We start from the raw sequence: 20,821 nt of genomic DNA, 5'->3' as shown, positions 1-20,821 counted from the left end.
TTACAGTGAGGCCCAAACTCACCATCAGCATCGACACCAATGTGAACAGCACCATCCTGAATCTGGAAGACAATGTACAGTCATGGAAGCCTGGAGACACCCTGGTCGTTGCCAGTACTGATTACTCCATGTACCAGGCAGAGGAGTTCCTGGTGCTTCCCTGCAAAGCCTGTAGCTCCAACCAGGTCAGAGTAGCAGGTAAGCCTTTCACCAGGCCCTCCCTGGGCTCAACGAATCTGTTGTCTGAAATCACAAGTCTGTATCAATCAGCTATTGTCACAATAATGCTGCATAACAAAACAGACCTCAAACTCTCACGACAAATACTGATTTCTTGTTTGTGCCCCTGTAGCTTGTCTAGAGTCCAGCTTCTCTAGACTGAGCTTGGTTCCAGGATGATGGCTGGGGTCAGGGCAGCTCCATGGGACTCATTCTTCTCAGGACACATTCTTCCTGTGTGGGAGGTGGAAAACTCCCAGAGGACTCCGGGCTCAGGACTAGCATGCTCTCACACTTACATCCCACTGGAGAAAGCAAGTAACGTGTTTAAGCTCAACATGAATGGGTGGGTCAGCCTATTCGTGCCATCAAGGTTGAGGAAAGGGAGTGAATATTTGTTAGACGACAATGCAATCTACCAGGAAATTTTATTTTATTTTATTTTTTATAAAGATTTTATTTATCTATTCATGACAGAAAGAGAGAGAGAGAGAGAGAGAGAGAGAGAGAGACATGCAGAGGGAGAAGCAGGCTCTGTGCAGGGAGCCTGACGTGGGACTCGATCTGGGGTCTCCAGGATCACACCCTGGGCTGAAGGCAGCACTAAACCCCTGGGCCACTGGGGCTGCCCTAGCAGGAAATTTTAAATCTCTTCCTTCTATAGCTTTTGGATCTTCCTTTTTCTTCTAAATATTGACTTTGTGGTGCTGCAATTTATATTATGTGAGGCTCCCAGAATCTCAGATTGTTAGGATTAAAAGTATAGTCCAGGTCAATTATTATTAGTGGAGAGAGTTATATACTCATGAGGGTTCTTTGGTTATAAGCAATGGACTCCAACCTGACTATTGTAAGCAAAAAAAGGAATTCACTGGAGGCCATCAAGCTCAGGGAAGTAATGCAAAAGCTGGACAGGTTATCTGCACCAGGACAAGGTAGTGGTGTCACTTCGGGGGTCTGGGTAGTGGGGGCAGCATCATTAGGTCATTACTGTCCAGAAGTACCCTGCCAGGTCCCCAGGACATAGTGTTCACATCACCTTCTGGGGAGAGAGCATCTGATTGGGCTGGGGGCTTGTGTGCTCACCCTCTGGCCGTACACCTTCCCTGGCATCTCTCTGGGTCTGCTGATGGGGAAAAGGTCCCTCCCCACTGAAAACCAGGGGAGAAAACAGAAGAAAGAAGAGTGGGGATCCCTGGGTGGCTCGGCAGTTTGGTGCCTGCCTTCAGCCCAGGGCGTGATCCTGGAGTCCCGGGATCGAGTCCCACATCGGGCTCCCTGCATGGAGCCTGCTTCTCTTCTGTCTGTGTCTCTGCCTCTTTTTGTCTTTTATGAATAAATAAATAAAATCTTTAGAAAAAAATAAAGAGAGAAGAGTGGCTCCTGGGCATCACAGCTCCCAGCTGCTGTAGGACCATGGCTCTTGGGGAAGCCTTAGAATTGAGGGCAGGAGGAGGAAGATGGATGGAGAAGCATAGCCCATGTATTCAAGTTATCCATTGCTTTGGAAATAAGACTACGAAAAGTCACACAATCTCTTTGGTGGGTGGGGAGGTGCTTGGGAAGGAAGGAAGGAGTCTGGGGGGTAAAGGTTTGAACCCCTGAACAATGGTAGGAGGTCCCAATCCCGCTGTCGGGGGGCATGGGCCAGGGAGTAGAGCCTGCGAGGGGAAGGCTGTGGGCATCTCGGGCAGAGCAGGGTTTGCTGAGTGTGGCTAGACACACATTTGCACCTTGACAAGGTAACACGTGGTCTGCCTTTGTAATTAATCATTTGTTCTAACCCCTACTTTCTTTGAAAAAGGTTTGGGGATAATTTGCAATGAACACAAGTTCAGTGAAATCTCCATCTAGGGGGGAAAATGGGAAAGATACGTGTCTACGTAATACATTGAAGCGAGAGGAGAATACATTCAACAAGAAATGGGGGTGTGGAAGTTTGCAGAAGCTACTGAAATAGACCACATATTTGTCTCAGAGCTTCCTGACAGCCAGAGAAGAGAAAGAAACTCCACAGATGATTTACTATTGTCCCATAAGAAGGAGGAGGCCAGAGGCCCACAGGGACGCCTTCCCCATGCTCTGAGCTGCTGAGGGACTTGGCACAGGGACTGCAAGTATTTTGTACCCCCTCTCCCACCCCTCGCTTGTGCCTCTGGCCCTCCCAGATTATTTGGGACAGTCTGGCTTGGCCACATCTGCTTTTCCCTGGTTGGCCCTCAGGCATAGCTGCAGTGTGTCTGCAGCAGCGCTAGAGAGCGACCCCCCCCCCAAGTCCATCGCCTCCTGGGCCTCCAGAAGGTGAGAAGACAGACAGTGAGACAGGCCTGCTCAGGGCCCTGGTGCTGGGGGAGGAAAGAAGTGAGGGAGATGCAGAGCCCCCCTGGGGACCCTCACACCCCCTTGGTGCAGCATGGCCTGTGTCTGCGTCCCCCACAGCCCCGCACCCCTCCCTGCCCCCCACCCCACCCGGGAAAGTTAGGTTCAGAGTGGACCTGCCACTTTGCTCCAGGGCTTTGGGCACTTCCCTGAGAACAGTGCCGTCTGGTGGGCAGATCAGAGAGGCCCCAGGTGTGTGTGTGTGGGGGGGTCTGTGTGTCTGTCTCCCGGAGGCTTACAGGGCTCCTTTGCAGCCCCAAGCCTGGCTCTCCAGCCCCCGCCTACACGAAGCAGGGGCTCCACCTGCCCCATCCTTTCTGACGCTGTGCCTGCAACAGCAACGTCTCAGGTTCCCTCCTCCCCCAGGCTGGTGGCAGAGCAGGGGCCTGGCCTTCCCGGATCCACCCTCCTCGCTGCCCCCAAATTCCGGTAAACAGATCTTCATGCATATGAAGGATTTTTTGACAGAAAACAGATGGGGATAACCAGGTCACGAGAGGGTGTGAATCATCTAAGAGTATTTCAGGGTTTTGCCATCCGTGGAGTGAACGCCCACATCCCCGACCTGGCAGTCCTGATCCTCCCAGACCTCCTCCACTTGCACTCCCACACTCCCACCAGCCCTGCACGCCCGCTGCCCCTGCACACGCACCTTGAGGTAATGCCGCTGGTAACCTGTGTGTTAGAACCACTGTCCTTCGTGTCCATGGTTGCCCAGGGCTTTGCAGAACCATCTTGCTTGCTCCTTGTGGTCACCTAACTAGGTGGCAGCTGCCTTTTCTGCAGGACACAGAGGAGGACGCTTAGGTGCAGGGCAATTAAATGTCCAGAGTCCTGCTCCCCAGCACAGTCGCCAGACACAGGAGGCTGTCCAAATTTAATCAAAACTAAGGTTTAGAAGTCTACTCCTTAGTCATCTGAGCCTGATTACAGGTACCCAGTAGCTGCAGGTGGCTGGTAGCTGGCATCCCAGAGTGCAGTAGAGCCTCTCAGTCACCCCAGAGGTCCTAGTGGGGCGATCTGGTGTAGACCAAGCAAGTCTGTGTGGTTGATCAGAGCCAGGATTCTAATTCCAGGCTCTGGGATCCAAGGCTACCTGTCCTCCCCCATTCTGTCCCCAGAATCTCCACCCAAAGAGGACTGGCCCATGTGAGGAACCTGGGAGCTCTGCGGCTAGACTGGCTCTCTGGGACCTTCTAGCAGAGCTCCTCCCCCAGACCCACGGGGCCTCGCTGTGCATGTGCATGTGTGTCTGTCCCTTCTACTGGAAAGCTCTTGATGGCATTCTTCTCTTGGCCCCTGAGTGCCCAGTTCGGGGCCTGCCCCATAGAGTGGTTTCAGGGTGTGGAGCCAGGAGGGTCAGCGAATGGAGCCCCATGTGGGGCACCTGCACAGCCCCGCTGCTCCCTGGGCTTTCCCCACCCCTCGCCTGTGCCTGTGGGCCTCCCGGATTATTTGGGACAGTCTGGCTTGACCACATCTGCTTTTCCCTGGTTGGCCCTCATGTACCAGAGCTGTGAGATTTGAGAAGCAAGGGAGGGCAGGAGAATCTGCAGATGGGATGGGTGCAGATGGGAACGGAGGGATGCTGTCACTCTCAGTTGGCCCCTTACACTCTGCTCATGGGCCCCTGATAGAAACAGTCCCTCCGTCTCGCCAGGGGTTGCTCCCACACCCCGCATTTCTCCCACGGGACAGCCTGGAGGGGTGAGGCACTGGTGGGAGCCCTGGGCTCCTGTCTTCCCTGAGGATAGTGCCAGTGACAGCTGCATGTGGCCACTTCGGCCACATGTGTCATTTTGGCCACAGCCCGTTGACAAGCATAGCTACCTTTGAGATACCTGCTATTAATGTCTCTATTTTATGGAAGGAGAGCCTGAGATTCAGGAAGTGTAAGTGACTATTCTGGGCCTCGCAGCCATCATCTGAGTCAAGATCCGACACAGCCTGGCTCCAGAGCCACGGCCCTTTGCAGCCATCCTCCTCCTTCCCCAGCCGCGTCCCAGAGGACCGCGGGTCCCTAGCCCTCCCCCTGAGCAGATGCCTATGGTCAGCCTTCTGACGACTCACTGTAGTTTAAGGGGACTGAGCCCTGAAATGCACTAGCTACAACATCCGTGGATGTGTGTCTGGGCGGGGAGGCCTCGTATCCCTGGGAACCCCTAGAAGGCACATGGAGGGTGGTGAGGAAGACCGTGATCACTGACAAGGAGCCATTGGAGCAGGATCTGGAAGGACAAAGCCATCTGCCGCCTTGACGAGGTAGAGAAGGCTGGCCCGGCTGGAGGGGCAGCGAGATAGAAGCTCTGAGATGTAAAGGAGCAAAGGCTGATTCAGGGAGAGCTGGGAACTCTGGTCTGGCTGCAGCAGCAGTGGGTGTGGGAGTGAAGACACATAAGCCCCCAGAGCATGGGGTCTTGCTGTCTGTCCTGCAGGCTGGTTGGCGGGAGCTGAGCCCCTCAGAGCTGCACAGTGAGCTCCCCTCCTGTATCTTTGGCCAGAAGGACTGAGCCTGTGCTCCCTCTACAAACTCTTCCATTAGATGTTCAACCCTTGGGAGGCTTTCCCTTTGGGAAGTGTGCTTTGTGCTGTGTCTCCCAGGACCTGGCTCCTCAGGTGCCTGACCCTTGCGTTCACTGGTTCCTGGGCACCTGTGAGCCGCCTCTAGGGCAGTGGCTGGCCATTGCTCCTTCCACCTCAGTGGAAGGTGGCTTTGCTCAGTTCAGAAAGCCTTTGAAGCTTTTCTGGGTGCTGCTGCTGTCCATTGGGGTGTCCGCTAGTTAGGAAAAAGTCTACATCCAGCTCACTCAGAGGTAAGGCCGGGCAGACCTGTGTGTATCCGTTGCTGGACTTACGGCGTTTAAGCCAGTGAGCAGGTGAGTCTCCTTCCCACCAGTGATCAGACGCTGCTCTGGGCACAGCTTTCTGCCCCCCCATCCCTCCCACAGCAGGGTCGCCCAGAACCCTGCATGAAGCTCTTTGTGCAAGAGACTCTACTCCCTGCCACCCACCTGGAAGGCTGTGCATCTGGTGTGCTTGTGAGGGTCACAGAGCCGATGGGCAGGAGACCCCCCCGGGGATGGAAGGAGAGGCTTCCACATGGGCGGCCAGAGGGGGCCCTGCTTCTGGACCTTGACGCTGTGAAGCCCCGAGGCTCTGCGAGCTCTGTGAGCTGAGCTGGAAGCCACTGCCGTGTGTGCCCAAGAAAGTGAACCACAGCGTGCAGAGCAAACTTGTTCCAAACGCTCCTCCGGACAGTGTCAGAATGTGGAAGGAACCAGAGTCCTGATGGCTCCCCCCACGGTGTCCGAGACTGACCCCTCTGGCAGGCGGCGACCTGGGGCATCAGAGATCTCCGGAGATGACAGTAAAGTACAGTGAATAGACTCTTTGTAAAGGGAACTTTCTTAATACTGGAGACCTTTTTAAAACAAGACTCTGTGATACACCAAATAAAGGCCCGACAGACGCCCAAGGGCTAATCCTACTGACCTGAGGATGCCACCTTGCATGGCAAAGGGACTCTGCAGGGGTGATTAAGCTGAGGCTCACTCGATGGGGGACTATCCTGGGTTCCTGAGGGACCCTAGTGTCATCACAAGGGTCCTTAGAGAGGACACAGGAAGGTCAGAGTCCAGGGAGAAGGCGACATGATGAGCCAGCAGGCGTCGGAGTGATGTTTGTGGAGGGAGGAGGGAAAGGCTGCCAGCCAAGGAGCTAACTAAGATGCTTCCAGAAACTGCCCTCTCCCTGAGCCTGCGGAATTCAAATAGCAACTCCCATAGGATGCGTGAAACAGCGGGCAGGGCAGGTCCCCGTCGGGGTGCTGCTCGGGTCCATCCCAGCCCCCGCCTTCATGTGTGGGGCCAGCTGTGTTGTGGGCTGACATGTGTGCCCCGTGGCTCAAGCCAGGGCCACAGGAAAGCCAGGTACAGAATTCAAGTGCATACACAAGGTCGTGCTCTGTGACTGCGTCCTGGCACAGAGGAGAGAGCACCCGCCAGCCAGGTCAGCCCTCCCAGTGACAAGCCACATCCAGAGGCAGGCCAAGATCTCTTTATCCCACAAAAGCATCTGGGGACAGACCTGGGGCCATGAGACAGCTCCTAAGTTCCCAGCTCCTGCCACTGTGACCGTCACTGGGGTGCATTTGCTACCCGGGGAAGAGGAGGAGGAGGCTGGAGGGGAATCGAGTGGATTTGAGCAGACCGAGGAGGGAGGGGGGCAGGCACAGGTCACTGATTCAGGGACTTGCAGTGGCCTGAAGGGGCCTGACATTAGCTACAAGGGCAGCTGAATTGGGATTAAAAGTCTTAATTTTTTAAGGATCGGAGGTCTGAATGAGCTTGGAAACGGAACATAAGGAACCCACAGGAGGGAAGAGAAGTTCCTGGGTGGGGTCCAGGATTCTGAGACTATGGGAAGGGGTGAGATCAGGGGTGCAGGGAAGAGAGCACCCTGTCCTCCCAGGCTGGCCCACCAGGACACCCCACATTCCAGTCCCAGGGAAGGAGCATGAGCAGGGGCAACCACACGTGGCTTCTGCTCCTCCTGTGACCATAGCCTGCGGGGAGGCTGGCAAAGGTGGTTCTCCTAAGGGGGCATATGTTGAGCTAAAACACAGGAGACCCTAGTACCAGCAAGCAAAAGGGAGCACCAGTATTGGGGGATAAGTAGCCATTTCTGTGTGGGCTTCGGATTTATGTTTGCATGGCTGTGAATCCTGGCTCTTCCTTCAGGCAAGGAATTTCATTTCTGGGCTTCATTCTTCTGTAACATGGGACTTAGCGGGGGTACAGGGACCACTGTGCACACCGCGCACACAGGGCATGGTGATACGTAAGCAGCAGCAGATTCCCAAGCCTCCCCACCTCTGCCCTAGGGAAGCCGCTGTACCTGCACATCGGGGAGGAGATAGATGGTGTGGACATGCGGGCCGAGGTCGGGCTCCTGAGCCGGAACATCGTGGTGATGGGAGAGGTGGAGAACAGATGTTACTCCTACAGCAACCACATCTGCAACTTCTTTGACTTCGACACCTTTGGTGGCCACATAAAGGTATGGGTCCTCCCGGTTGAGGCTGGCAATGTGGGAATCCTCCTGGAAGGGACTTTCTGGGAGATGGAGTCCTGCTGTCCCAGCTGTCCACCCCCGGCCATAAGACAGGGGACGGCCCTCCACTCCCCGGTCACACGCCCCCGGCACGCTGCACCCTCTGCCTTCATGGCTTCCAATCCCCATCATGGCTCTCGTTCCCTTTCTTCTGTTTCACCCCAATCGTTTCCCAGAAGAGCTGGCATTTCACTCACACAACATCATACTTACAATAGATCCATGAAGTTACAGAATCGAGAGCAGGCAGGGGAGAGGCTCTGGAAGTCACGGTGCTAAGGGTGCTCGTGAGCTTGCCGGGGAGCTGGAGGCAAAGACGGAGACCCCACGCTGCGGGCTCTGCTAGCATGATGAAAGGCAGCGGTTGCGGTCCAAGGGAGCGCAGCGTCTCCTAGCATCCAGCTCACACATGAATCCTGTCTGCATCCCTGTCAAGGGAGCCGTTACCCGGCATATCGAATATCACGACACCCAAAGCTCTTGCGTGGCCTTTGCGTTCAATGACTTAGGATCAAAGCTGATAGAATATTGCTGTGTGGAGATTTGCTGTAGGCGGGTGCTATCAGGATCAGACTTTCTGGTGACCTAACTGAATGAATGAGCAGAACCTAGAAAGCCCAGAGTGGGAGCCCTACTGGCAGGGCAGTGTCACGTTGGGTGGCTCCATAGTACCCATGGGCTTCTAGCAACCCCAGCCCTTGCTCATTCAATGCCAGAAGGGCTCCCCAGCAATCAGAGCCTCCAAAAGCACTTGCACGTGTTCCTGGTCAGGCTCTGGGGCTGAGGGGGCCAGGGCTTATGGGACCGTCCTTAGTGGAGAGACTCGCCAGAGAGACCAGAGAGACTAGAGCCTGTTTCCAATTCTGAGAGTGGTCCTTGAGCCATCAGAGCACCCCTTCCCGCTGTGCCCAAACTGGGCCTAAGGATGCCCCTTCCAGAGTGGCATTCCAGTTGACACCTGCTTTGGGGAGGCATATTAGTGTGTCCCTAAGAATCGCCCTGCTCCATCAGCAGTAGGCTGAGCCCAGCTTCTGGAGCATAGACATCCACTGTGGTGCATGATGGCTCACACTCGCCACCAGGGTCACAGGCTGTGGAGATTCCTGGCTCAGCATCCTGGGCCTTCCACCAGCAGGGGCCACAGACCGTGGGCCAGGGCACAGGCTCCTTCTGCCTCACGGCCACCCTCATCCTGGATTTCTAACCTCCAGGGGTGGGCCTCATGCTAGCTTTACCCCAGCTTATCTGGGGGTTGCCCCTTCCTCATGACACTCAGCGACTGAGGAGGGAGGGAGGTAAGTGGAGGCAAGGCCTGGCTGTTGTATGGTCGCTCCTCGGTTTTCGGGCCCGAGCAGTTCACTGCCAGGTAGAACCCTTGTGTTATTCACAGCATTTTGGCGTCCGTGGGCCTTACGCCACCTGCAGAGCATGTGTTGGATCCGCTGTGTGGCTGAGGCAGGGACCAGCGAGGCACTTTGCATGCTTGGGATGTGGCACTGGTGGGGAAATGGGGGGCACCTCGCTGACCCTTTTGACCCCCGCACCCCCTTTTAGTTTGCACTGGGCTTTAAGGCGGCGCACCTGGAAGGCGTTGAGCTGAAGCACATGGGGCAGCAGCTGGTGGGGCAGTACCCCATCCACTTCCACCTGGCAGGTGATGTGGACGCCAAGGGAGGCTACGATCCACCCACCTACATCCGGGAGCTCTCCATCCACCACACGTTTTCTCGCTGTGTCACCGTGCACGGCTCCAATGGCTTGCTGGTAAGCGCCTCCCTCCCTTCCCTCCCTCCCTCCCCGGGAAGCAGAGGGTCCATTGCTCCCCATCCTCAGGTCCACTTCCTCCAAAACGTTGGCGCTGAGATGGATGTTGGGTCAAGACATTTAGTCCAAGGCCACTGGGGGTTGAGCCATCCTTAGCCTGGAGTGATGAATGCTGTCAGTTCAGAGCAGGTCTCCAGCTAAAGAGGAAAGAGAAAGAAAGGTGTGTCTTTGCCAATGGGCACTGAGTGGCAGAGGTGGTGAGCTGGCCTGGTCACTGGGGCTCCCACTCCCTCTGCACCTCTTTAGAATGATGGGCAGCCAAGCATCTTCCGTGGCTGCATGGCTAGACAGACCTGTGAGCACAGACAAGGGGTCATGCTGAGACTCCGTGCCGTGGCCTCTGTCCCAGCCAGCAGTGGCCACAAGGGGCCTTTTCTCCCATGGGACCGAGCATCCTTCAGAGCGAACACTGCTGGGAGGAACGGCTCCATTAGCAACGTGAATATGTGCCAGAGGCTGGATTGGCACAGTTGATTTGTATACTACATTGATTCTTCTTTATTTGTTTTATTTAAAAGATTTTATTTATTTATTCATGAGAGACACAGAGAGAGACACAGGCAGAGGGAGAGGCAGGCTCCATGCAGGGAACCTGATGTGGGACTTGATCCCTGCACCCTGGGATCATGATCTGAGCCGAAGGCAGATGCACAATCACTGAGCCACCCGGGTGCCCTGATTCTTCTTTAAATGAACTAAACTTATGGGGCACCTGGGTGGCTCAGTGGCTGAGTGTCTGACTCTTGACTTTGGCTCAGGTCATGATCTCAGGGTCACGGGATCAAGCTCTGCATCAGGCTCTGTGCTTGGCGGGGAGTCTGCTGGAGATTCTCTCCCTCTCGACCCTGCCCCTCACTTCCCACTCCCCCCCACCTTTGTGCTCTCTCACTCTCTCTAAAATAAATAAATAAATAAATGAACTAAACTTATATCCTCTAAAAACTTAAGCAACCGGACATTACAAGCTGACACTCTGCAAGCTGAAAAATCCAGATTGTGTTTTGTTTGGCTTATAAAGTGTTTACAGAAACATTCGATCATTTTGACACTAAACTGATAATTTTACATTGAACCAGCCTTTCTTTAAAGTGACTAAACCTATATCCTCTATGAACTTCAAAACCGGATGTCACAAAATGGCACCCTGCGGGCTGAGCCCAGTGACGAGACGTGTTTGGTTTGGCTTATGTGGTGTTTAAAGAAACATCTGAAGTAGGCGTCGTCATTTAAAAGTTAAGAGATTTCACATAGAATTCTGGATTCTTGGCTTCTCTGGAAAAGTGGTCTGAGTGGGCAGGTCAGACCCACACTCCTGCATGGCACAAGGGCCTGGGGCAGGGCTGAGTCCTCAGGCTCCCCCCAACCCCGTGCACACTGCTCCCTACTATGTTACTGCAACGTAGTCCTCAGCTTGCTGCCTGTGGGCCGCCATGGGCACCTGAGCGTGTGACCCTGTTCACAACCAGACACAGTGGAGTTGGATGAGGCCTGGTTTTGTGTTGCTGGTGAAGCCACGGCCAGTTCTCTCCCTCAGCTCATCTTGTGTTGTGCGCCGTGCCTGCACCACCCACTAAGCATCGAAGGAGAGAACGGGCTTTGGGGCCCAGTCTGGAAGTGCTTGGGGTCAAGAGCTTGGTCCACAGGTTATGAGTTGTGGCGCCTTGGACAAATAGCTTGACATCCCTAAACCTCCATTCTCTCTCAGCCAAGTGGGGAAATCACACCAAACCCAGAGGTGCAGGTGCCCCAAGGTCGCCCAAGGCTGGAGCCCTGCCCGCCAGTTCATGCGGAAGCCTTGACCAGGAACCAGGGCTGATTCTCCCTGGCAGGTGGCAGGAGGGCTCTGGTGGGAATGGGTGCTGAACGTGGGATTTTTTTTCTGGCTCAAGGGAGAGGAAAGGAGAATGTGTTCTTGCTGAGGCAGAAAGACAATAGGATTTGTGATAAGTAGAGAATGTCAGGAATGAAGTACTAGACACAGAGGGAGCTCGGGCCCTGGAGCTTGGCCTTCCATCTGGCTCCTGCCCTGTACCAGGAGTGTGACCTGGGCCTGTCATTTTACCTCTCCATGCCTCTGTTTCCTCTCCTATAAAACAGAGAAGATGGCAGTGTCTATTCTGCATGGTTGTTAGAAGGAATGAGTGAGCCAAGGATGTGGAAAGTGTGGCACGTGTGTGCCACGTTGGTCCTGCGTGCTGCAAGGGGCATGACAAGCGGCTCAGGTCCTTGTTCAGTTAGAATATAAGAATGAGAAGGCTTTGGCCACTTTGGTCACAGCGCACCTCCCTGAGAGCCGTGAGCCAGGTCCCAGCTGGAGGAATGGGTTCACGTCGGGGAAGCAGGGCAAGAGGTGTTGAGGGGTGGGACAGAGGCCTGGCCGGGCAGCAGTGGGAGCCCGCAGCTGGGTGGGGAAGCGGCAGGGAGAGCCTGAGAGCCAGCACAGGCCAGGAGCTGCTAGATGGACCAGCTGCACCCACAGTCGAGAGAGATTTTTTTGAGCCAGAGACTTTGACAACCTCTTGGAACCAGAAGACCCTTGTGGTCCTGCGTGCTGGGGCCATTCTTCTGTCCAACCCCAAGGGATGCCAGCCACCAGACTGGGAGGGAGCACCCATCAGCTCCCTGGGTGCCGTCTGGACACCAGGCAGCGCACTCGCCTTGCAAGGCCTCGCCGGGGTGCCAGCTGCAGCCTGACCCCAGTCGCCACATGGGGCTCCAGCTGCACTCAGCTAGGGTCTGTGCTGGGGAGCCAAGCTGGTGGGTTAGGATCTGGAGCCCACAGACCTGTGTGGCCCTTCCAAGGTGACACCACACTGGCATGGCTTAGAATCTGGATGAAGTGCAGGCCTCTGCTTCCCTGAGCCAAAGAAGCAGCAGGATAATGGAGTGCATTCTGTGTCCTTCCCCAAGAGCCACACCCCTGGGCAGGAGCTGGGGTCTGGGATTGGCGCCACACCCTGTAAGGGCTGCACCACGGAGGCAGGGAGCTCCGAGTTCAGAAGAGCTGCCTCCGAAGCTGGACTCTCTCCATCAGTATTTTACATTTGCTCCCTTGGTTCTGGCTTGCGGACTTTATCAGTGGCTGGGGCTGTGTTTGAAAAGATTTTTTTAGCTGACGGGATGAAAGGAGACCAAATACAGACGGAGGCTTTATTCTAATTTAGAATGCGGAGGCCACTCTGTAGCATCGTGGATGCCTTTACCCTAATGCCACCCCAGATCTGGACATGCCTGAGACCCAGATGGGAGGACACTGGCTCATGGGGAAGTGGGGCTCCGAGGTGTGCAGAGCCAGGAGGTGCCTTCGAGCTGATCCCATATGTCCTGGGCAGCCCCCGATACATGGTTTCTCCCTCTACCACCTACAGAACACACTCTGGTACTCAGAGAACAGCCTCCTTCACCCCCGCACCCCCACCCCAGGTCGCCCACCTGCATCCTTCCCATTCTTTGCCACCTGCTTCTGGAAAGGGCGGTCTGAACCTGACATTCCTGCCAACACCTGCTTCTCACTCCCCTCTTAACTTAAACGCCAGCCTCTCAACCTCTGCTTCCCCTGAGCCCAAATGATGCTCTTAGTCACCACTACCCACACCACAAGCTCTTGCTCGGCAAACCCACCTCCCCCTTCTCCCGGGACTCCTTGCTCACTCAGAAGCAGTTACCACCAGCATCCCCAAAACCACGAGGTCGAGAACAGAGTCCTACCAGCCTGTGTTCCAATGTTGCCAGTATGGACTTGGGGGGCTGATCCAAATTTTCTGAGACTCGGTTTCCCACTGTGTAGAGTGAGGATGAGGACACAACCCATTGCAAAGGCTTTGGAGGACGATGAAGCCAGAGAACACAAGTGGCACACTTAGCATTGGTAGAGGGCAGAGCATTATCACTGGGCCTCTCTGTGTACCTGTGCTGAGTAAGCCTCCTGCTTCCATGAGATAGTAGTGGGATCCCCCCAGCACCCCCAACACACACACACACACACACACACACACACACACACACAGTAGACCCAGAGTTCAGCACACACAGTGTACGTGTCCTCCCATCTCGCCACAGAAATGCACCGTGCGTGCTACTAAAGTCAAGGCTGGCGGTAAAGCCACTCTGCATGCTGATTATCCTAGTGACGCCGAGACCCATTTAACCAGAGAGCCCCCTTCACATGACTGTGCCATCCTGCACTGTGCCTCTGTTCCTATGGAACAGAGTTTGGGAGAGTTTGGGAGATTCCTCTGACACCAGTGGTGGTGTTTCCTTTGAAACTGGTGGTCCTCATCGAAGCTGCTGGATGCCAGCAGATGTGGGGTGAAGCTGGCCCTCAAAAGAAAGGTCCACTGCACGTTACCTCCAGGCAGGACCGTGGGGGCCTATGGCGGGCTCCTTGATTCCTGAAGCTGCTCTCATTTCTCTTTCCCGCCTGAACCCAAATGAGGGACCCAGATGGTGGTTCTTGATCTCCCCAGAAGTTCCCCAGGCCAGGGGTTCTGCTAGTGGATCGGATTGGGGAAGAGATGCTCTGGGGAAGAGGAAGGACATGGCATCCATGAGCCCCGCTATCCTGCCTCCCTTCCCACTGGCACCTCTCCTCTGGGGGGGATGGGGGTGCTGCCTCCGGGGCTCTGTCCTTCCTGACGATGGGGAGGGCCGCCTGGTTCTCTGCTGCCGGTCCCGGCCTCTGTGGGCCGTCCAGACACTCGCTGAGACTCTGTGACATGAGTTACTGCCTGCACCGGGGCTCTTTTCTTCAGTGGCTCAACACACAAAATAAGTGGTGAAGCCTGGAAGTTATACTCTTTCTTCCCATATGATTGTATTGGATGTCAAGTTTCTTGCTGATATGAGTTGAATCACACACACACCCCCCAAAGGCAGAATCAGGCAGGGCTGATTTCTGCTCGTATTTGCTCTTAAATAGCATTTTCTTCTGTTGTACATGCGTCAATTTGCACAGAACACTGTACTTCACACCTGTTTCCCCTGCTTCATTACTAACAGCACCCCTCTTCGCTCTCAGAAAAAAATGTGCTGGTGCAGACAGTAAATTAAGTGGTCGTTTTTGTTGAAGCGGTCCCTGAGGGCTGACAAATTTCCTCCTTCGAAATTTCATGCCCAGACCCCACCTAACAATAGCTGGAGACTTAAAAGAGCTTTTAGGAATCACTTTAGGACTGCTGACCATCATCACCAGGGGTGATGTGCACAAGGAGGAAGGGAAGGACATGATTTATACAAGAGAACAGGCAGGTGGTGGTGGGCAGAGGGGCTTGCACATGCTTCGGGTTAGCTCACCCAGGGACTTGGCAGCCACTGTGCATGGGCCAGAACCTACCGGTTTTTCTGTCTGTCTGTCTGTCTTTCTGTCTGAAGCTGTATCATGGTGTAAATATTTAGTTCTAGGAAATGTCCTAAGGCAGAACGATCGCAGACCTAAGAGCCAGAAAACGTTAGGAGGCATCTGTCATACAAGACACACCGGGATGGGGGTGGGAGGCCTGGTTCTGAGCATGGCTCCACCTCGAGGTTTGCAAACACCCTGGGACACCCCGCGCCCTTTCTCTGGGTGTCAGTGTCTCCCCTGTAAGTGGAGGCATGGAGCTTGCTTGGAGATGTCCCTCCAGCTCCTGCAACCCTGCTTCCTCCCTGCTTGTCTCTCCAGGCTGTTTATAACCAGCATGCAGAGCTCCCTGGGACGAAAGGAAGCTGTCCCACTGGATGACCTTGGTGTTCACCAAACTCTTAGGGAGGGATTGAGTAGGACTCGAGATCACACCCTTGCCAATGACCAAAGACTAGGGAGGGATGTTGAGGGAACAGGGTGGCTTGTGTGTTTGGATCCTCCCTTTTGGGGTGAATGGACATAATTTGAAAGCTGGGGTCCCAGCCCTGGCTTCTTGAACATGTGGGCTGTGTGACCTTGGGCAAATTACTTGACTTCCCTGAGTCTTGGTTTCCTTAGCTCTAAAAACAAAACAAACACCAAAAATAATTATTATAGAATTGTGTGAGATTTCAGCGAGATTGGAAGGACATGGTGGGTCTGGGTTCTGGATGCTTCCAGAGCCTGACTACCTGGAAGGTGGAGAGGCAGGCTTTGTCATATAAAAGACTCCATAGGGAATTGGGGTGTTTCCCCGAGATTTGTGTACCCCAACCAGAAGCAGTTTTGTCACACCGAGGAGATGCTGTTGGTGTGGAGTGAGGGCAAAAGCCAGGGAGGCCACTAAACATCCTACAAGGTACAGGACAGCCCCTTGAAGAGTTAATGGTACTGAAGCGGGGACAGCGTCTGGATGTTTCAGGGCCTGGCATGCTGGTAGGTGCTTAGTAGGTGCGTGTCAAACTGATGCCATAGGGGAGCAGGAGCTTTTCTTACTAGGTGACACCAGTGGGCTATCGGGCCTCAGGGTGGGGATGAGGATGGGAGATCTCAGTTAAGAGAAATGAGGCATTTCTTACCATCCTCAAGTGTTCTGCTGCGGACAGGCTGCCTTTGAGGTGGTGAGCATCTCGTCTCTGGGGCATTCAAGGGGAAACACAGTTCCCATTGGTAAGAGATGCTTGTGGGCAGTCTAGCATTGGACAGGGAGCTGGGGCTCAGGCCAAAGACCCCTCTGAGGACCTTTTAGTTCTCAGACTCGTGTGCTCATGGGGTTCAGACCCAGAAGGGGCCTCGGTGATTGTGGCGTGGGAGACCCCTGTGCTGCTTGGGCATGCGGCTAAGACCGTACCCGGCTCTCTGTGTCTGCAAATGGCCTTTCTGCTTCCCCCACTGACTGGGATTCCAGGAAGGACTTTGAGGAGCTGGAGTTTGCAACCTTTCCTGGCTCTTGGCTCAGGGGTTTCAAATATCTCCTGATGTGCATCGTGGACTACGAGGCTGGCTTGGCCCTGTGGGTGAGGACATAGCCTGGCCTGGCTTGGATGTCACCCTCAGGGCAGCTCTCCCACTGCCCTCTCTGTTGGGTGTGTTCTGGGCAATGCCCCATGTGAGGTCCTTATAAGCTGTGTACCCGGGTGCTCTCGCCCGGGTGAGCTCTCGTGGCCCTGTCCAAGCCTCCTCTTGGAGCTGCTTCTAACACTCTGTCCCTGTGCTACCCTGCAGAGCCTCGGCCCCACCTCCAGCTGGAAGGGGCCTTGAAGTCTCAGTCCTGGCCCCCCGGATCCCACATCTGTGCCAGGCCCTACCAAACCCCTAGTGCTCCTCAAGGGGCCTGGAGTGCAGCTGATGCTGTTGCATGTTTGCTGAGTGTGAATAGGCACAGGACACTGGGTGAGGAGTCACCCTGGCTTGGTCTCTGCAGGTCAAGGACGTGGTGGGCTATAACTCCTTGGGCCACTGCTTCTTCACGGAAGACGGGCCAGAGGAACGGAATACTTTTGACCACTGTCTCGGCCTCCTTGTCAAGTCTGGAACCCTCCTCCCCTCCGACCGTGACAGCAAGATGTGCAAGACGATCACGGAAGACTCCTACCCAGGGTATATCCCCAAGCCCCGGCAGGACTGCAAGTAAGTACCTTCCTCCCCAGGGCATGCGCACCACCCAGCCCTGCACCCCAGGGACAGCCCTGTGTGTGTACCACTCACCTGCCCACTGGGCCCCTGATGGCTGCACCTGGGCCTTCTGAGCAGCTTGGGCCTCCTAGCTCTTAACCACCTACTGCCCTCGGCCTCAGAGCTGGAGGCCATCGGGGCCACGGAGACCACGGAAGGCATGCTTCCCACTCCCCTCTTCTCCACTTGTCCATGGCCATCATTCCTATCCACAGAGCACCACTATTTCTATCCTCAGGATTCCCTGATGTCACACGGTGCTCCTTTGAGAGTGCGTGGGCTGCCACCTGGGTGCCACAGCATGTACCCATGGGGATAGAGACCGAGACAGAACTTCCCCTGTGAGAAGCATTCCCATGCTGGGTCTCTCCCTGAGTAATGGCCATTCTCCTGGGTGCCTGGGACTTATCTTTGCTTGACAGCCAGACTCAGACTCTACCTATCAACAACCCTTGCCTTACGGAGCCCCTTTTAAATTCTGAGCCTTCCAGGTGCCTAAATGCACCACACTCAAACAAGCAGATGGGTTTCCTAACAAATGAAGGGTTTCTCAAGCCTCTGGTAAGAGGCTCGGGAGCCAGCAACCCGTTGCTTGACGCTGTGCATCTCTGCCCCTCCCTGCAGCGCAGTGTCTACCTTCTGGATGGCCAATCCCAACAACAACCTCATAAACTGTGCAGCAGCGGGGTCCGAGGTGAGAAGAAAGATCCCTCTTCAGCAGGAAGTAAAGGCGGGAGCTGGGGGTGGGCCAGGAATGTGTGTGTCCCGAGCCCCATCTTGGCTCAGCTGGGACGAGGAGGTTAAAACCAGGCTGGGGCCACATGGACTGGGCTTTAGGGAATGGCTCTGTCCCTTCATCATATTGGTGATCAAACCACTTTGCTGAAATGACTCATTATTAGATGGAAGCAAGTGTGGCTCAGAGCCCTGCCCCACACACCGATGCTCTCAGCCAAAGTAGTTTAATTTTTGCATCAACCCTACGAGGCAGGTACTCATTCCTTCCATCTGCTGGGTGAGGAAGTAGAGGCAGGGAGAGCGAACGTGCCCAGGGGCATGCATGGATTCAAACACAACATTCTGTCTACACAGCCTTGCTCTTACCCACTTGTCCCTGCAGCTTAGCATCCCTGGGACCCTGAGCAGGTCAGGTGCTGTCTCTGGGTCTCAGCTTCCATTAGCTGCAAAACAGCAGGGAAATGCCAAGAACATCATAGACTCTGAAAGCCAGATGTTTGGAGCCCTTGGCTAATAGAGTAGGACTCTCTGGATGGCGGTCACAGTAAGGGTGGACCCCAAAAATATATCTGCCAGACCTTTTTACCATCTCTGGGACATGTGTCCGGGGATGGGTGTTGGGGGCCCATTTGGGAGTAGAGCTAGGTCCAGCCCCAGTTGAGCCATCCCATGGCCCCAGCAAGGAGTCTGCAGGGCTGATCTCTGTGGCTCTCCCCGCTTCCCCCAACAGGAAACCGGGTTCTGGTTCATCTTCCACCACGTGCCGACGGGCCCCTCGGTGGGGATGTACTCCCCGGGATATTCAGAGCACATTCCACTGGGGAAATTCTATAATAACCGAGCGCATTCCAACTACCGGGTAAGTCTTTCCAGACTATCCTTCCCCAGCCGGCCTCTTGGTCCTCCTTCCTGGCCTGCAGATCATTAGAAGGGACAGAAGGGCAGAAGGGACCTGGGGGGCATGGGTGCAGCGCACAAAGCCCAGGGTGTCAGGGCTAATCTGGTCCAGTCCCTAACGGTACAGATGAAGCTGAGGTCCCTGGAGGGGAACGGGTACATCAGGATTTTGGGAAAAATCTCAACCCATGGGAGACTGTGAGGAAGAGAATCCTCTCCCATGGGCCGGGGCTTGCACCTGCAGTGAGGCGGGGGAGGACCCCAGGCAGCTACGTGTCCTGGAGACCAAGCAAGAAGGGTGTCTCGGGGCAGAGGCAGTGGTGTCCCCCGGATGGACCGGGGGTTTCTGAGGCTGTCGTGGGCTGTACCGGGGCGGCGCAGAGGCACGGGGGCAGGGCGCCAGCCGAGCAGTGGACAGGCTGTGTGGGCTGCTTGTTGGGACCTGCCCCTGGTGGGTGAGGGTCCTGGTCTGGGGCCAGCACCAAGCCTCCTGCCATCCTCTGAAATCAGTGTTCTTAACCTTCGAGGGAGGCCACAGCTGGAGGCTGGGGGGTGAATCCTGGCTTGAGAGCCAGCAGCTAGGGATCGAGCCCCTCCTCTGACGCTTTGGGATGCACTGGCCAGAGTGGACCCCGGTTACTGGAGAGGGGAGCCTGGTTAAAGGTCTTTCTGGGAGGCAGAGCGTCCCCACGAGGCAGGAGACCGAAGGTGGCCTCATGGGGCGGCACCGTTTGTGGCCCTACCTCCCGCACGCCCAGAGCTGAGCACATAAAGACCTTGAGAGCCAAGCAGGAATGTGAGCTTCTGTCCTCAAGTCGTGCCAGACCCCGGGCAGGGCTGTGGGAGGGTCCCAGACCCCTGCCCCAGGGTGGAGACCAGACTTAGTTCAGCAGTTCCTCTAAGCCACCGCGGACACATTTCCCAGGCACATATGCCCATCACCCTTGAGTCTGAGCTGGGCTTATCGCTGCCCAGAGCAGGGTAGGTTCTGGGCGCGGACCTAGCTGCATGGCCCTGAATGAGACATGTAACCCTCCGGATATCAGCTTCCTCGTGCACATCTCCAAGAGGAGGCCTTATTCCAGATCCACTCTGAGCCATGCAGAGCAATACAGTCTCCTCACCTCCCTCACTGCAGACCCTTACCTCTGTTAATGCGTCCTGACAGCACAGTTGGTTTTATTGGACCGTGTAAGGGTATGCAGTGAGGTTGGGCGTGAAGAGGTGCCTGGGGCCTGCAAGTGGAAATGACCGTGTCCCTGACTGTCCCCTCCCTGCAGGCTGGCATGATCATAGACAACGGAGTCAAAACTACTGAGGCCTCTGCCAAGGACAAGCGGCCCTTCCTCTCCATCATCTCTGCCAGGTATGTCAGCCCTCAGGAATGCACAGACTCCCTGCTGACCTACTGACCCACCTCTATTCTCTTCATTCACTCACTCATTCATTCATTCAGTCCATCAGTCATCAAATATCTATTGAGCACTTTCTACGTCCTGGGGATGGAGCCAGCTGCTAGGGTACCGTGGTGAAAATCTGAGCGGGGGAAAGTCTGAATTAGGTCTTAGGCTACAGCAGCTGAAGGGAAATAGAAATCTCTAGAGGTTCCTGGATCTGGATCCTTCCTCAAAGGCTAGCACAGAGCTGGCTGGAGGCCCAAGGCCACTTTTAGAAGGTGCTATCAAACCCTCAGGGTTGTTGGATAAACCAGCTCCCTTTAAAGAGGCCAGTTGCTTGGCCAGCATCGTGGCAAGCAGCCCTGGTGCCATGATGATGCCGACGGAGGACGCTGCTGGTCTGGATGCCCCCGAGGGCCACACTCAGTGCTCTGTTTTGTAACCAGAGAGCTGGAGCCCAGAACAGGCATGAGGTTGAGGGTCTCCAGGTCCATGGGGAGCTGAGCAGCTCACTGTCCTTCCCATCCCTCTGCTATGGGCCTCACTGCCCAGACTTCCCTCTGTGCCATGACCTGCCTCGGCCCGGGTGTGGTCTCCCCAGGGGTGTGATGAACAAGAGCAGTGACGCGTCCTAGCCTGCGTGTGCGGGGCCCTGGAGAGAGAGACCCTTGCTTCCGTGATGAGCTCAGAAAGTTTGCTT

At 55.3% G+C, this 20,821-nt stretch overlaps 1 protein-coding gene across 2 annotated transcripts in view; it reads left to right on the top strand.

Moving 5' to 3' along the window:
- CEMIP (cell migration inducing hyaluronidase 1) overlaps window positions 1–20,821 on the top strand; it is a 138,935-nt gene that overhangs the window by 96,990 nt on the left and 21,124 nt on the right. For both annotated transcript variants that reach the window (XM_077874229.1, XM_077874220.1), the window contains exons 11-17: window positions 7–198; window positions 7,481–7,656; window positions 9,265–9,474; window positions 16,839–17,044; window positions 17,714–17,783; window positions 18,558–18,686; window positions 20,005–20,090. In XM_077874229.1, coding sequence (XP_077730355.1) covers window positions 7–198; window positions 7,481–7,656; window positions 9,265–9,474; window positions 16,839–17,044; window positions 17,714–17,783; window positions 18,558–18,686; window positions 20,005–20,090 — 1,069 coding nt within the window. The remainder of the gene's footprint in view (window positions 1–6; window positions 199–7,480; window positions 7,657–9,264; window positions 9,475–16,838; window positions 17,045–17,713; window positions 17,784–18,557; window positions 18,687–20,004; window positions 20,091–20,821) is intronic.

The sequence above is a fragment of the Canis aureus genome, chromosome 2 (genome assembly GCF_053574225.1).
Source record: "Canis aureus isolate CA01 chromosome 2, VMU_Caureus_v.1.0, whole genome shotgun sequence".
NCBI lineage: Eukaryota > Metazoa > Chordata > Mammalia > Carnivora > Canidae > Canis > Canis aureus.
This window is presented reverse-complemented; position numbering and strand designations above follow the sequence as displayed.